Here is a 13,939-nt window from a genome sequence, read left to right as displayed (position 1 = left end):
CAAGGCTGAGATCGGTAGATTTTTGGAGTCTCGGGGATATGGGGATCGGGCGGGAAAGTGGAGTTGATCAGCCTTGATCTTGTTGAATGGCGGAGCAGGCTCGAGGGGCCGAATGGCCGACTCCTGCTCCTAATTTTGACGTAATAGCCATGATGTTTGTTTGTCAAAGGCAGGCAGAGTGCGCATGCTTATGGAATAAAGCTGTGAGAATAATTAAAACTGTCCTGGAACGGCTGCAACATCAAAGTACTAAAAAAAACAAATCTCTGGTGTACGTTCATCGTGTGTTCCAACGCCACTCTCTCCTCCTCTTGTTTTCTGTCTCCAATCCCAGGTTCCTGGAGGCCGATGAGGGGGAGGACTCTTGTGTGATCCAACAACAGGACATTGCAGACGCTGTGGATATCACCAGCAGTTCAAAGGTCAGCGCCGCTTGACACTTAACAAAGCGAGGGGGCTGCGGTCGACCTGACCCCACGATCCAGAACCAACCCTGCTCTTCCCCGCCCCCCCACCCCAAGTTGCTGGGAATGTTTGTTTGTCGTTCAAACTTCAGGGGCACTTATGCAGAAATATTAGAACAGGCAGGAGCAAATATTAGAACGATAGTCACCAGATGCTTTGAGGCTGCCCACCCATCTTAATTAAGTAGGTCAGTGCGACTGGCTTATTCCATCTTCCTACATGAGAACATAAGAAATAGGTGCAGGAGTCGGCCATTCGGCCCCTCGAGCCTGCTCCGCCACTTAATACGACCATGGCTGATCCGATCATGGACTCGGCTCCACTTCCCCGCCCGCTCCCTTATTCTCTTATCGGTTAAGAAACTGTCTATCTCTGTCTTAAATTTATTCAATGTCCCGGCTTCCACAGCTCTCTGAGGCAGCGAATTCCACAGATTTCCAACCCTCTGAGAGGAAGAAATTCCTCCTCATCTCAGTTTTAAATGGACAGCCCCTTATTCTAAGTCTATGTCCCCAAGATTTAGTTTCCCCCATGAGTGGAAATATCCTCTCTGGATCCACATTGTCGAGCCGTCTCATTATCTTTATAAGTTTCGATAAGATCGCCTCTCATCTGAATCCGCCATTAAAATCTGCTTCCAGCTTTGTTTGTGAATGTTTTAACATGTGTTTACATCTTTTAAACCCTTTCATCATCATCACAGGCAGTCCCTCGGAATCGAGGAAGACTTGCTTCCACTCTTAGAAACATAGAAAATAGGTGCAGGAGTAGGCCATTCGGCCCTTCGAGCCTGCACCGCCATTCAATGAGTTCATGGCTGAACATGAAACTTTCTGCTTTCTCACCATACCCCTTGATCCCCCGAGTAGTAAGGACTTCATCTAACTCCCTTTTGAATATTTTGAATATATTTAGTGAATTGGCCTCAACTACTTTCTGTGGTAGAGAATTCCACAGGTTCACTACTGTCTGGGTGAAGAAGTTTCTCCTCATCTCGGTCCTAAATGGCTTACCCCTTATCCTTAAACTGTGACCCCTGGTTCTGGACTTCCCCAACATCGGGAACATTCTTCCTGCATCTAACCTGTCCAAAGTTTCTAGGAGGTCCCCTCTCACTCATCTGAACTCCAGTGAATACAAGCCCAGTTGATCTTAAAATGAGTCCTTAGGTGGCTGAACAGTCCAATACGAGAACCACAGTCCCTGTCACAGGTGGGACAGACAGTGGTTGAGGGAAGGGGAGGGTGGGACTGGTTTGCCGCACGCTCCTTCCGCTGCCTGCGCTTGCTTTCTGCACGCTCTCGGCGACGAGACTCGAGGTGCTCAGCGCCCTCCCAGATGCACTTCCTCCACTTAGGGCGGACTGGTCTTTGGCCAGGGACTCCCAGGTGTCGGTGGGGATGTTGCACTTTATCAGGGTGGGCTTTGAGGGTGGTCCCTTGTAACGTTTCCTCTGCCCACCTTTGACTCGTTTGCCGTGAAGGAGTTCCGAGTAGAGCGCTTGCTTTGGGGAGTCTCGTGTCTGGGGGGACATGCGGACAATGTGGCCCTGCCCAGCGGAGCTGGTCGAGTGTGGTCAGTGCTTCGATGCTGGGGATGTTGGGCCTGGTCGAGGACGCTAACGTTGGTGCGTCTGTCCTCCTGGGGGATTTGTAGGATCTTGCGGAGACAGCGTTGGTGGTATTTCTCCAGCGACTTGAGGTGTCTACTGTACATGGTCCGTGTCTCTGAGCCATACAGGAGGGCGGGTATCACTACAGCCCTGTAGACCATGGGCTTGGTGGCAGATTTGAGGGCCTGGTCTTCGAACACTCTTTTCCTCAGGTAGCCGAAGGCTGCACTGGAGGTGGTGGTCTAACATGTGTTTACATCTTTTAAATGCTTTTAATGTCTGTCTTTCCTCCCCCCACAGCACTTCAATCTCGACCTCAATCAGTTTGGCCCGTACAGAATAAACTACACCAGGAATGGCAGGTAGAGGAACCGGTTGTATGACTGCACGTGTCGTTCAGAGAGAGAGAGAGAGAGAGAGAGAGAGAGAGAGAGAGAGAGGAGAGAGAGAGAGAGAGAACACACTGGGACACGAGTTAGAGAACAGGAAGTGGGTTATAAATTCATGTCGCCCAGCTGATTCAGGACTGGTGCTTCCCTGCATGCAGCGCTGCTGACCCCTAGTGGTGATGTCGGGCAAAGAACGGATATGGTCTGGGAACTGAAACATAGCAACATAGAAAATAGCAGGAGTAGGCCATTCGGCCCCTCGAGCCTGCACCACCATTCAATAGGATCATGGCTGATCCTCTATCTCAACGCCATATTCCCGCTTTCTCCCCATACCCCTTGATGCCTTTTGTGTCTAGAAATCTATCGATCTCCCTCTTAAATATATTCAGTGACTTGGCCCCCACAGCCTTCTGTGGTAGAGAATTCCACAGGTTCACCACCCTCGGAGTGAAAACATTTCTCCTCATCTCGCTCCTAAATTTCCTACCCCGTATCCTGAGACTGTGTGACCCCTTGTTCTAGACTTCCCAGCCCCGGGGAAACATCCTCCCCACATCCAGTCTGTCCAACCCCGTCAGAATTTTATACCTTTCAATGAGATCCCCTCTCATTCTTCTAAACTCCAGTGAATACAGGCCCAGTCGACCCAATCTCTCCTCATACAACAGTCCTGCCCTCCCAGGAATCAGTCTGGTGAACCTTCGCTGCACTCCCTCTATGACAAGGTAAGGAGACCAAAACTGCGCACAATACTCCAGGTGTGGTCTCACCAAGGCCCTGTATAACTGGAGTAAGACATCCTTGCTCCTGTACTCAAATGCTCTTGCAATGAAGGCCAACATACCATTGGCCTCCCTAACTGCTTGCTGCACCGGCAGGTTTGCTCTCACTGACTGGTGTACAAGGACACCCAGGTCCCTCTGTACATCCGCACTTCCCGAGCCATCACCATTTAAATAATACTTTGTCCTTATGTTTTTCCGACCAAAGTGGATAACTTCACATTTATCCACGTTATCCTGCATCTGCCATGTGTTTGCTCAGTTACTCAATCTATCTGAATAGAAACATCGAAACATAGAAAATAGGTGCAGGAGTAGGCCATTCGGCCCTTCGAGCCTGCACCACCATTCAATGAGTTCATGGTTGAATATGCAACTTCAGTACCCCATTCCTGCTTTCTCGCCATACCCCAAACCGGTCCGGAGCCTAATCTTGCCCACCTCCATCCGGTCTCTCTGTCTCTCTCTCTCTGTCTCTCGCTCTCTGTATGTGGGATTATTCCTGGGGGGGGGGGGGGGTAATATATATAGTGGTGTGTGTGGGATTATTCCCCGGGGGGTGGTGGGGATGATATATAGTGGGGGGGTGTCTCTCGCGCCCTGGCCCGCTCCCTCTCGCGCCCGCTCTCTCACGCGTCTCTGTCTCTCTCTCTGTCTCTCTCTCTCTCTGTCTCTCTCTCTGTCTCTCTCTCTGTCTCTCTCTCTGTCTCTGTCTCTCTCTGTCTCTCTCTCTGTCTCTCTCTCTGTCTCTCTCTCTGTCTCTCTCTCTCTGTCTTTGTCTCGCTCTCTGTCTCTCTCTCTCTCTCTCTGTCTCTGTCTCTGTCTCTGTCTCTGTCTCTCTCTGTCTCTCTCTCTCTGTCTCGCTCTCTCTCTGTCTCTCTCTCTCTCTGTCTCTCTCTCTCTGTCTCTCTCTCTCTGTCTCTCTCTCTCTCTCTCTCTGTCTCTCTCTCTCTCTCTCTGTCTCTCTCTCTCTCTCGCTCTCTGTCTCTCGCTCTCTGTCTCTCGCTCTCTGTCTCTCTCTGTCTCTCGCTCTCTGTCTCTCGCTCTCTGTCTCTCGCTCTCTGTCTCTCGCTCTCTGTCTCTCTCTCTCGCTCTCTGTCTCTCGCTCTCTGTCTCTCGCTCTCTGTCTCTCTCTGTCTCTCGCTCTCTGTCTCTCGCTCTCTGTCTCTCGCTCTCTGTCTCTCTCTCTGTCTCGCTCCCTATGTCTCGCTCCCTCTGTCTCTCTCTCGGCAATGTACTGAGATATTTTGTGCTTCTCTCCCCTCAGGCACCTGCTGTTGGCCGGACGCAGGGGTCACGTTGCGGCTCTGGACTGGCACACCAAGCAGCTCCTGTGTGAGACCAACGTGATGGAACGCATCAATGACGTCCGGTAACTGCACAGTCTCCTTCCGCCCGCGTGCAAAGAGTAATTTCGGGATTAACGAAAAAGCAGTTTCATCCTGATCAATACCAGGAAGTGCGTCCGGCCATATTTAGAAGGAAAGACTTGCATTTCTATAGCGCCTTTCACGACCACCAGATGTCTCAAAGCACTTTACAGCCAATGAATTACTTTTGGAGTGAAGTCGATGTTGTAATATAAGAAATATGGCAGCCAACTTAAGCACAGCAAGCTCCCACAAACAGCAAACTTGGTGTTGATTTAAGGGATGAATATTGGCCAGGACAGCGGGGAGAACACCCCTGCTCTTCGAATAGTGCCATGGGATCTTCTACGTCCACCTGAGAGCAGACGGGACCTCGGTTTAATGTCTTATCCGAAAGACGGCATCTCCGACAGTGCGGCGCTCCCTCAGCACCGCCCCTCCGACAGTGCGGCGCTCCCTCAGTACTGCCCCTCCGACAGAGCGGCGCTCCCTCAGTACTGCCCCTCCGACAGTGCGGCGCTCCCTCAGTACTGCCCCTCCGACAGAGCGGCGCTCCCTCAGTACCGCCCCTCCGACAGAGCGGCGCTCCCTCAGTACTGCCCCTCCGACAGTGCGGCACTCCCTCAGCAACGCCCCTCCGACAGTGCGGCGCTCCCTCAGTACTGCCCCTCCGACAGAGCGGCGCTCCCTCAGTACCGCCCCTCAGACAGTGCGGCACTCCCTCAGTACTGCCCCTCCGACAGAGCGGCGCTCCCTCAGTACTGCCCCTCCGACAGTGCGGCGCTCCCTCAGCACCGCCCCTCCGACAGTGCGGCGCTCCCTCAGTACTGCCCCTCCGACAGTGCGGCGCTCCCTCAGTACTGCCCCTCCGACAGTGCGGCGCTCCCTCAGCAACGCCCCTCTGACAGTGCGGCGCTCCCTCAGCACTGCACTTGGAGTGTCAGCCGAGATTTTTGTCCTCAAGTCCCTAGAGTGGGACTCGAACCCACAACCTTCTGATTCAGAGGCAAGGGTGCTGCCCACTGAGGCACTGGCTGAGACTCTGTTAATTGTATTCCCGCTGGGGCAGCTGACTGATGGTCGCGGTTAATATACCTTTTGCTCCCGTCCTTCAACTTTACAATCCATGCAGAGTCCCAGTGTCAGCTTGACTACCATTGCCCTCTGATCAACCATCACACAACAGCCAAACCCATTCCGCATACCTCCGGTGAAGGAAGGCTTGGATCTAAATAAGACCAGGCTCTCAAACGTCCTGCTGCATGCCATTAAATTCTGCCATCGTTGTTGCTTTTTGCTGATCCCAATCTCTGAGCCATTCTCGCCTGAGTCAGAAGGTTGTGGATTCAAACCCATTCCAGGGACTCGAGCACAATGATCCAGGCTGACACTCCCATCATCATCATCATCATCGGCAGTCCCTCGGAATCGAGGAAGACTTGCTTCCACTCAGTGAGTTCTCAGGTGGCTGAACAGTCCAATACAAGAACCACAGTCCCTGTCACAGGTGGGACAGACAGTGGTTGAGGGAAGGGGAGGGTGGGACTGGTTTGTCGCACGCTCCTTCCGCTGCCTGCGCTTGCTTTCTGCACGCTCTCGACGACGAGACTCGAGGTGCTCAGCGCCCTCCCGGATGCACTTCCTCCACTTAGGGCGGTCTGGTCTTTGGGCCCAGGGACTCCCAGGTGTCGGTGGGGGATGTTGCACTTTATCAGGGAGGCTTTGAGGGTGGTCCCTTGTAACGTTTCCTCTGCCCACCTGGGGCTCGCTTGCCGTGAAGGAGTTCCGAGTAGAGCGCTTGCTTTGGGGAGTCTCGTGTCTGGGGGCCATGCGAACAATGTGGCCCTGCCCAGCGGAGCTGGTCGAGTGTGGTCAGTGCTTCGATGCTGGGGATGTTGGGCCTGGTCGAGGACGCTAACGTTGGTGCGTCTGTCCTCCCGGGGGATTTGTAGCATTTTCAGCACAATACTGAGGGAGTGCCGCGCTGTCGGAGCGCCGTACTGTCAGAGGTGTCGTCTTTCAGATGAGACGTTAAACTGTCTGCTCTCTCGGGTGAATGTAAAAGATCCCACGGCCACTATTTTGAAGAAGAGCAGGGGAGTTATCCCCGGTGTCTATGGGGCCAATATTTATCCCACAAACAATATGACTTAAAAAAATGGATTACCTGGCCATTATCACATTGCTGTTTGTGGGAGCTTGCTATGCGCAAATTGGCTGCCACATTTTCTACATTTCAAAAAGTGACTGTACTCCAAAACGACTTCATTGGCTCTAAGAAACCTTTGGCATTGTTTCCAAATTAAAATTAATTTAAGGGTTAGGTGATGGCAGGAGAGCCCAGACCTGTATCATGCTCCTCCTGTGCTACGTGGGAAATAAGGGACACTTCCAGTATCCCTGACTACTATCTATGCAGGAAGTGTGTCCAGCTGCAGCTCCTGACAGACCGCCTGACATGACTTAAGGAAGTGGCCCCAGAAATAGTGGATACATTGGTGATCATTTTCCAACAGTCTATTGACTGGATCGGTTCCTATGGACTGGAGGGTAGCTAATGTATCACCACTTTTTAAAAAAGGAGGGAGAGAGAAAGCGGGTAATTATAGACCGGTTAGCCTGACATCAGGAGTGGGGAAAATGTTGGAATCAATTGTTAAGGATGAAATAGCAGCGCATTTGAAAAGCAGTGACAGGACCGGTCCAAGTCAGCATGGATTTATGAAAGGGAAATCATGCTTGACAAACCTTCTGGAATTTTTTGAGGATGTAACTAGTAGAGTGGACAAGGGAGAACCAGTGGATGTGGTGTATTTGGACTTTCAAAATTAAAGCGTATGGTATTGGGGGTAATGTACTGACGTGGATAGAGAACTGGTTGGCAGACAGGAAGCAGAGAGTCGGGATAAACGGGTCCTTTGCAGAATGGCAGGCAGTGACTAGTGGGGTGCCGCAGGGCTCAGTGCTGGGACCCCAGCTATTTACAATATACATTAATGATTTAGATGAAGGAATTGAGTGTAATATCTCCAAGTTTGCAGATGACACTAAGCTGGGTGGTGGTGTGAGCTGTGAGGAGGATGCTAAGAGGCTGCAGGGTGACTTGGACAGGTTAGGTGAGTGGGCAAATGCATGGCAGATGCAGTATAATGTGGATAAAAACACGAAGGCAGATTATTATCTGAATGGCAGCAGATTAAGAAAAGGGGAGGTGCAACGAGACCTGGGTGTCATGGTACATCAGTCATTGAAAGTTGGCATGCAGGTACAGCAGGCGGTGAAGAAGGCAAATGGTATGTTGGCCTTCATAGCGAGGGGATTTGAGTATAGGAGCAGGGAGGTCTTACTGCAGTTGTACAGGGCCTTGGTGAGGCCACACCTGGAATATTGTGTTCAGTTTTGGTCTCCTAATCTGAGGAAGGACATTCTTGCTATTGAGGGAGTGCAGCGAAGGTTCACCAGACTGATTCCCGGGATGGCAGGACTGACATATGTAGCAAGACTGGATCGACTGGGCCTGTATTCACTGGAGTTTAGAAGGATGAGAGGGGATCTTGTAGAAACATATAAAATTCTGACGGGACTGGACAGGTTAGATGCAGGAAGAATGTTCCTGACGTTGGGGAAGTCCAGAACCAGGGGAGACAGTCTAAGGATAAGGGGTAAGCCATTTAGGACCGAGATGAGGAGAAACTTCTTCACTCAGAGAGTTGTGAACCTGTGGAATTCCCTACCGCAGAGAGTTGTTGAGGCCAGTTCATTGGATATATTCAAGAGGGAGTTAGATGTGGCCCTTACGGCTAAAGGGATCAAGGGGTATGGAGAGAAAGCAGGAAGGGGGTACTGAGGTGAATGATCAGCCATGATCTTATTGAATGGTGGTGCAGGCTCGATGGGCCGAATGGCCTACACCTGCACCTATTTTCTATGTTTTCTATGTTTACTCCTGTTCCTATTTCTTATGTTCTTATGTCCGTCCGCTGCTCCCAGCTAGCTGGGACAGGGCTTTGGGCTTTACTGAAGGATCTGCTCCTAATGGATCTGATTCCCGGCCTCTGCTCAATGAACTGATCTTCAAATAGTGAGGACGCTCCAGTTGACCTCAGTGGAGAGGGGGTCGGGGGTCACAGGTCACAGCCAACGTTGCTTCTCGTCAATGTCCAGTGACCGCTCCCTCTGTTCCAGAATGGAGGCAGCCTCTAATTCCCAGTAAGCTGCACACACTCACCATCTCATGCTCGACAAATCTTCTAGAATTCGGCCCCTCGAGCCTGCTCCGCCATTTAATACGATCACGGCTGATCCGATCATGGACTCAGCTCCACTTCCCCGCCCGCTCCCCATAACCTTTCACTCCCTTATCGCTCAAAAATCTGTCTATCTCCGCCTTAAATATATTCAATGACCCAGCCTCCACAGCTCTCTGGGGCAGAGAATTCCACAGATTTACAACCCTCTGAGAGAAGAAATTCCTCCTCATCTCAGTTTTAAATGGGCGGCCCCTTATTCTAAGACCATGCCCCCTAGTTCTAGTCTCCCCCATCAGTGGAAACATCCTCTCTGCATCCACCTTGTCGAGCCCCCTCATAATCTTATACGTTTCGATAAGATCACCTCTCATTCTTCTGAACTCCAATGAGTAGAGGCCCAACCTCCTCAACCTTTCCTCATAAGTCAACCCCCTCATCCCCGGAATCAACCGAGTGAACCTTCTCTGAACTGCCTCCAAAGCAAGTATATCCTTTCGTAAAGACGGAGAACAAAACTGCACGCAGTACTCCAGGTGTGGCCTCACCAATACCCTGTATAACTGGAGCAAGACTTCCCTGCTTTTATACTCCATCCCCTTTGCAATAAAGGCCAAGATACCATTGGCCTTCCTGATCACTTGCTGTACCTGCAGACTATCCTTTTGTGTTTCATGCACGTGTCGTTCAGAGAGAGAGAGAGAGAGAGAGAACACACTGGGACACGAGTTAGAGAACAGGAAGTGGGTTATAAATTCATGTCGCCCAGCTGATTCAGGACTGGTGCTTCCCTGCATGCAGCGCTGCTGACCCCTAGTGGTGATGTCGGGCAAAGAACGGATATGGTCTGGGAACTGAAACATAGCAACATAGAAAATAGCAGGAGTAGGCCATTCGGCCCTTCGAGCCTGCACCACCATTCAATAGGATCATGGCTGATCCTCTATCTCAACGCCATATTCCCGCTTTCTCCCCATACCCCTTGATGTCTTTTGTGTCTAGAAATCTATCTAGCTCCCTCTTAAATATATTCAGTGACTTGGCCTCCACAGCCTTCTGTGGTAGAGAATTCCACAGGTTCACCATCCTCGGAGTGAAAAACATTTCTCCTCATCTCGCTCCTAAATTTCCTATCCTGTATCCTGAGACTGTGAGCCCTTGTTCTAGACTTCCCAGCCCCGGGGAAACATCCTCCCCACATCCAGTCTGTCCAACCCCGTCAGAATTTTATACCTTTCAATGAGATCCCCTCTCATTCTTCTAAACTCCAGTGAATACAGGCCCAGTTGACCCAATCTCTCCTCATACCACAGTCCTGCCATCCCAGGAATCAGTCTGGTGAACCTTTGCTGCATTCGCTCTGTGGCAAGTATATCCTTCCTTAGGTAAGGAGACCAGAACTGCTCACAATACTCCAGGTGCGGTCTCACCAAGGCCCTGTATAACTGGAGTAAGACATCCTTGCTCCTGTACTCGAACCCTCTTGTAATGACGGCCAACATACCATTCACCTCCCTAACTGCTTGCTGCACCGGCAGGTTTGCTCTCACTGACTGGTGTACAAGGACACCCAGGTCCCTCTGTACATCCACACTTCCCGAGCCATCACCATTTCAATAATACTTTGTACTTAATGTTTTTCCTACCAAAATGGATAACTTCACATGTATCCACGTTATACTGCATCTGCCATGTGTTTGCCCACTCACTCAACCGATCTAAATCACCTTGCATCCTCCTCACAACTCACAATCCCACCGAGTTTTGACTCGTCAGCAAACTTGGAAATATTACATTTGGTTCCCTCATCCAAATCATTTATATATATTGTGAATAGCTGGGGCTCCAGCACTGATCCCTGTGGTACCCCACTAGTCACTGCCCGCCACCCTGACAAAGACCCGTTTATTCCTACTCTCTGTTTCCTGTCAGTTAACCAATTTTCCATCCATGCCAGTACATTACCCCCAATCCTACGTGCTTTAATTTTGCACACTAACCTCTTATGTGGGACTTTATCAAAGGCCTTCTGAAAATCCAAATACACTACATCCACTGGTTCTCCCTTATCTACTCTATCAGTTACATCCTCAAATTATTTTGAGTCTGCTGCGTCCCAGGGGCGGGATCGTCGATGTGCTCATCAGTTGGTGCTGAGCCAAGGTTAGTTGTCGAGCTGCTCGCTCCTCTCGGTGAAAGACCCTTCCCGTTGTGTTTTTGAAGGTGGCTGCACACGGAGACCATGTTTGCTGTGGCACAGAAGAAGTGGCTGTACATCTACGACAACCAGGGCATCGAGTTGCACTGTGTGAAGAAGTTCAACGATGTCTTGCGGATGGAATTCCTGCCCTATCACTTCCTCCTGGCAACTTGCGTGAGTGGCCGAGCGGTAGAATAGAATCACAGACATTCGCAGCAGGGAAGGAGGCCATTTCGTCCCGTCGTGTGCCGCGCCGGCCGACCAAGAGCTACCCGGCCTAATCCCACTTTCCCGCTCTCGGTCCGTAGCCCTGTGGGTTACGGCACTTCAACTGCACATCCAAGTACTGTTTAAATGTCAGTTGAATTGGAAAAAGTGGATGAATAATTGATGTAGAGGGAGAGAGCGGGGCCGTGGGATTAGTTTGGGGATTGATTCAGGTCTCTGGGGAGAGAGCGGGGCCGTGGGATTAGTTTGGGATTGATGCAGGGTTTATGGGGAGAGAGCGGGGCAGTGGGATTAGTTTGGGATTGATACAGGGTTTATGGGGAGAGAGCGGGGCAGTGGGATTAGTTTGGGGATTGATACAGGGCTATGGGGAAGAGAGCGGGGCAGTGGGATTAGTTTGGGGATTGATACAGGGCTATGGGGAGAGAGCGGGGCAGTGGGATTAGTTTGGGGATTGATTCAGGGCTATGGGGAGAGAGCGGGGCAGTGGGATTAGTTTGGGGATTGATACAGGACTATGGGGAGAGAGCGGGGCAGTGGGATTAGTTTGGGGATTGATACAGGGCTATGGGGAGAGAGCGGGACAGTGGGATTAGTTTGAGGATTGATACAGGGCTATGGGGAGAGAGCGGGACAGTGGGATTAGTTTGGGATTGACACAGGGCTATGGGGAGAGCGGGGCAGTGGGATTAGTTTGAGGATTGATACAGGGCTATGGGGAGAGAGCGGGACAGTGGGATTAGTTTGAGGATTGATACAGGGCTATGGGGAGAGAGCGGGACAGTGGGATTAGTTTGGGATTGATACAGGGTTTATGGGGAGAGAGCGGGGCAGTGGGATTAGTTTGGGGATTGATACAGGACTATGGGGAGAGAGCGGGACAGTGGGATTAGTTTGGGACTGATGCAGGTCTATGGGGAGAGAGCGGGGCAGTGAGATTAGTTTGGGATTGATACAGGGTTTATGGGGAGAGAGCGGGGCAGTGGGATTAGTTTGAGGATTGATACAGGGCTATGGGGAGAGAGCGGGACAGTGGGATTAGTTTGAGGATTGATACAGGGCTATGGGGAGAGAGCGGGACAGTGGGATTAGTTTGGGATTGATACAGGGTTTATGGGGAGAGAGCGGGGCAGTGGGATTAGTTTGAGGATTGATACAGGGCTATGGGGAGAGAGCGGGACAGTGGGATTAGTTTGGGATTGATACAGGGCTATGGGGAGAGAGCGGGGCAGTGGGATTAGTTTGGGACTGATACAGGTCTATGGGGAGAGCGGGGCAGTGGGATTAGTTTGGGATTGATACAGGGCTATGGGGAGAGAGCGGGACAGTGGGATTAGTTTGGGATTGATACAGGGCTATGGGGAGAGAGCGGGGCAGTGGGATTAGTTTGGGACTGATACAGGTCTGTGGGGAGAGCGGGGCAGTGGGATTAGTTTGGGATTGATACAGGGTTTATGGGGAGAGAGCGGGGCAGTGGGATTAGTTTGGGATTGATACAGGACTATGGGGAGAGAGCGAGGCAGTGGGATTAGTTTGGGATTTCTGTAGCAAGGAGCTAACACAAACAGGATTGGCTGAATGACCTTCTGTGCAGTAAATGTGTTCAGTATCTGAAGTTGCAACTTACCAATTGCTTAGATTTGGTTTAAAAATGTTTTTCCATTAAAACAAAATCGCGACACTTATTTTAATTGAGAGAAATCTAAAAGTCCAACATAGCACAGTTCCTTTGGCATTAACGCAAACTTGTTTTTAAACTGGAGCCTGAATACTGTGTAACCTGTAACCTTGGAAACCAACTAACTCAGAGTCTCTGTGTCTCCCTCTCTCTGTGTCTCCCTCTCTCTGTGTCTCTCTGTCTCTCTCTCTCTGTCTCTCTATCCGTCTCTCTCTCTCTCTCTGTCTCTCTCTCTCTCTCTCTCTCTGTCTCTCTCTCTGTCTCTCTCTGTCTCTCTCTCTCTCTCTCTCTCTCTGTCTCTCTCTCTCTGTGTCTCCCTCTCTCTGTGTCTCTCTGTCTCTCTCTCTCTGTCTCTCTATCCGTCTCTCTCTCTCTCTCTGTCTCTCTCTCTCTCTCTCTGTCTCTCTATCCGTCTCTCTCTCTCTCTCTGTCTCTCTCTCTCTCTGTGTGTCTCTCTCTCTCTCTGTGTGTCTCTCTGTGTGTCTCTCTGTGTGTCTCTCTGTGTGTCTCTCTGTGTGTCTCTCTGTGTCTCTCTCTCTGTCTCTCTCTCTCTGTCTCTCTCTCTGTCTCTCTCTCTCTCTCTCTCTGTCTCTCTCTCTCTCTGTCTGTCTGTCTCTCTCTCTCTCTCTCTCTCTGTCTCTCTCTCTGTCTCTCTGTCTCTCTCTCTCTGTCTCTCTCTCTGTCTCTCTCTCTCTCTCTCTCTCTCTCTCTCTCTCTCTCTCTCTGTGCGTCTCTCTCTCTGTCTGTGTCTCTGTCTCTCTCTGTCTCTCGGTGTTTTACACTGCCCACCTGCAGAGTGCCCGAGGATTCCTGCAGTACCTGGATGTGTCTGTGGGGAAAGAAGTGGTGGCCACATGCACCAAGACTGGACGTCTGGATGTGATGGCCCAGAATCCTTACAACGCCATCATTCACTTGGGACACTCGCAGGGTAAGGGGGTGGGGAGGGGGGGGGGGGTCTGGTG

At 51.0% G+C, this 13,939-nt stretch overlaps 1 protein-coding gene across 1 annotated transcript in view; it reads left to right on the top strand.

Moving 5' to 3' along the window:
- wdr46 (WD repeat domain 46) overlaps window positions 1-13,939 on the top strand; it is an 88,158-nt gene that overhangs the window by 26,596 nt on the left and 47,623 nt on the right. Inside the window, exons 5-9 of the mRNA XM_070866751.1 lie at window positions 335-422; window positions 2,378-2,439; window positions 4,519-4,623; window positions 11,092-11,242; window positions 13,770-13,905. Coding sequence (XP_070722852.1) covers window positions 335-422; window positions 2,378-2,439; window positions 4,519-4,623; window positions 11,092-11,242; window positions 13,770-13,905 — 542 coding nt within the window. The remainder of the gene's footprint in view (window positions 1-334; window positions 423-2,377; window positions 2,440-4,518; window positions 4,624-11,091; window positions 11,243-13,769; window positions 13,906-13,939) is intronic.

This window comes from Pristiophorus japonicus, chromosome 23 (assembly GCF_044704955.1).
Source record: "Pristiophorus japonicus isolate sPriJap1 chromosome 23, sPriJap1.hap1, whole genome shotgun sequence".
Taxonomy (NCBI): Eukaryota; Metazoa; Chordata; class Chondrichthyes; family Pristiophoridae; genus Pristiophorus; species Pristiophorus japonicus.
The sequence above is the reverse complement of the archived record's forward strand: the minus strand, read 5'-3'. Positions and strand labels throughout refer to the sequence as shown.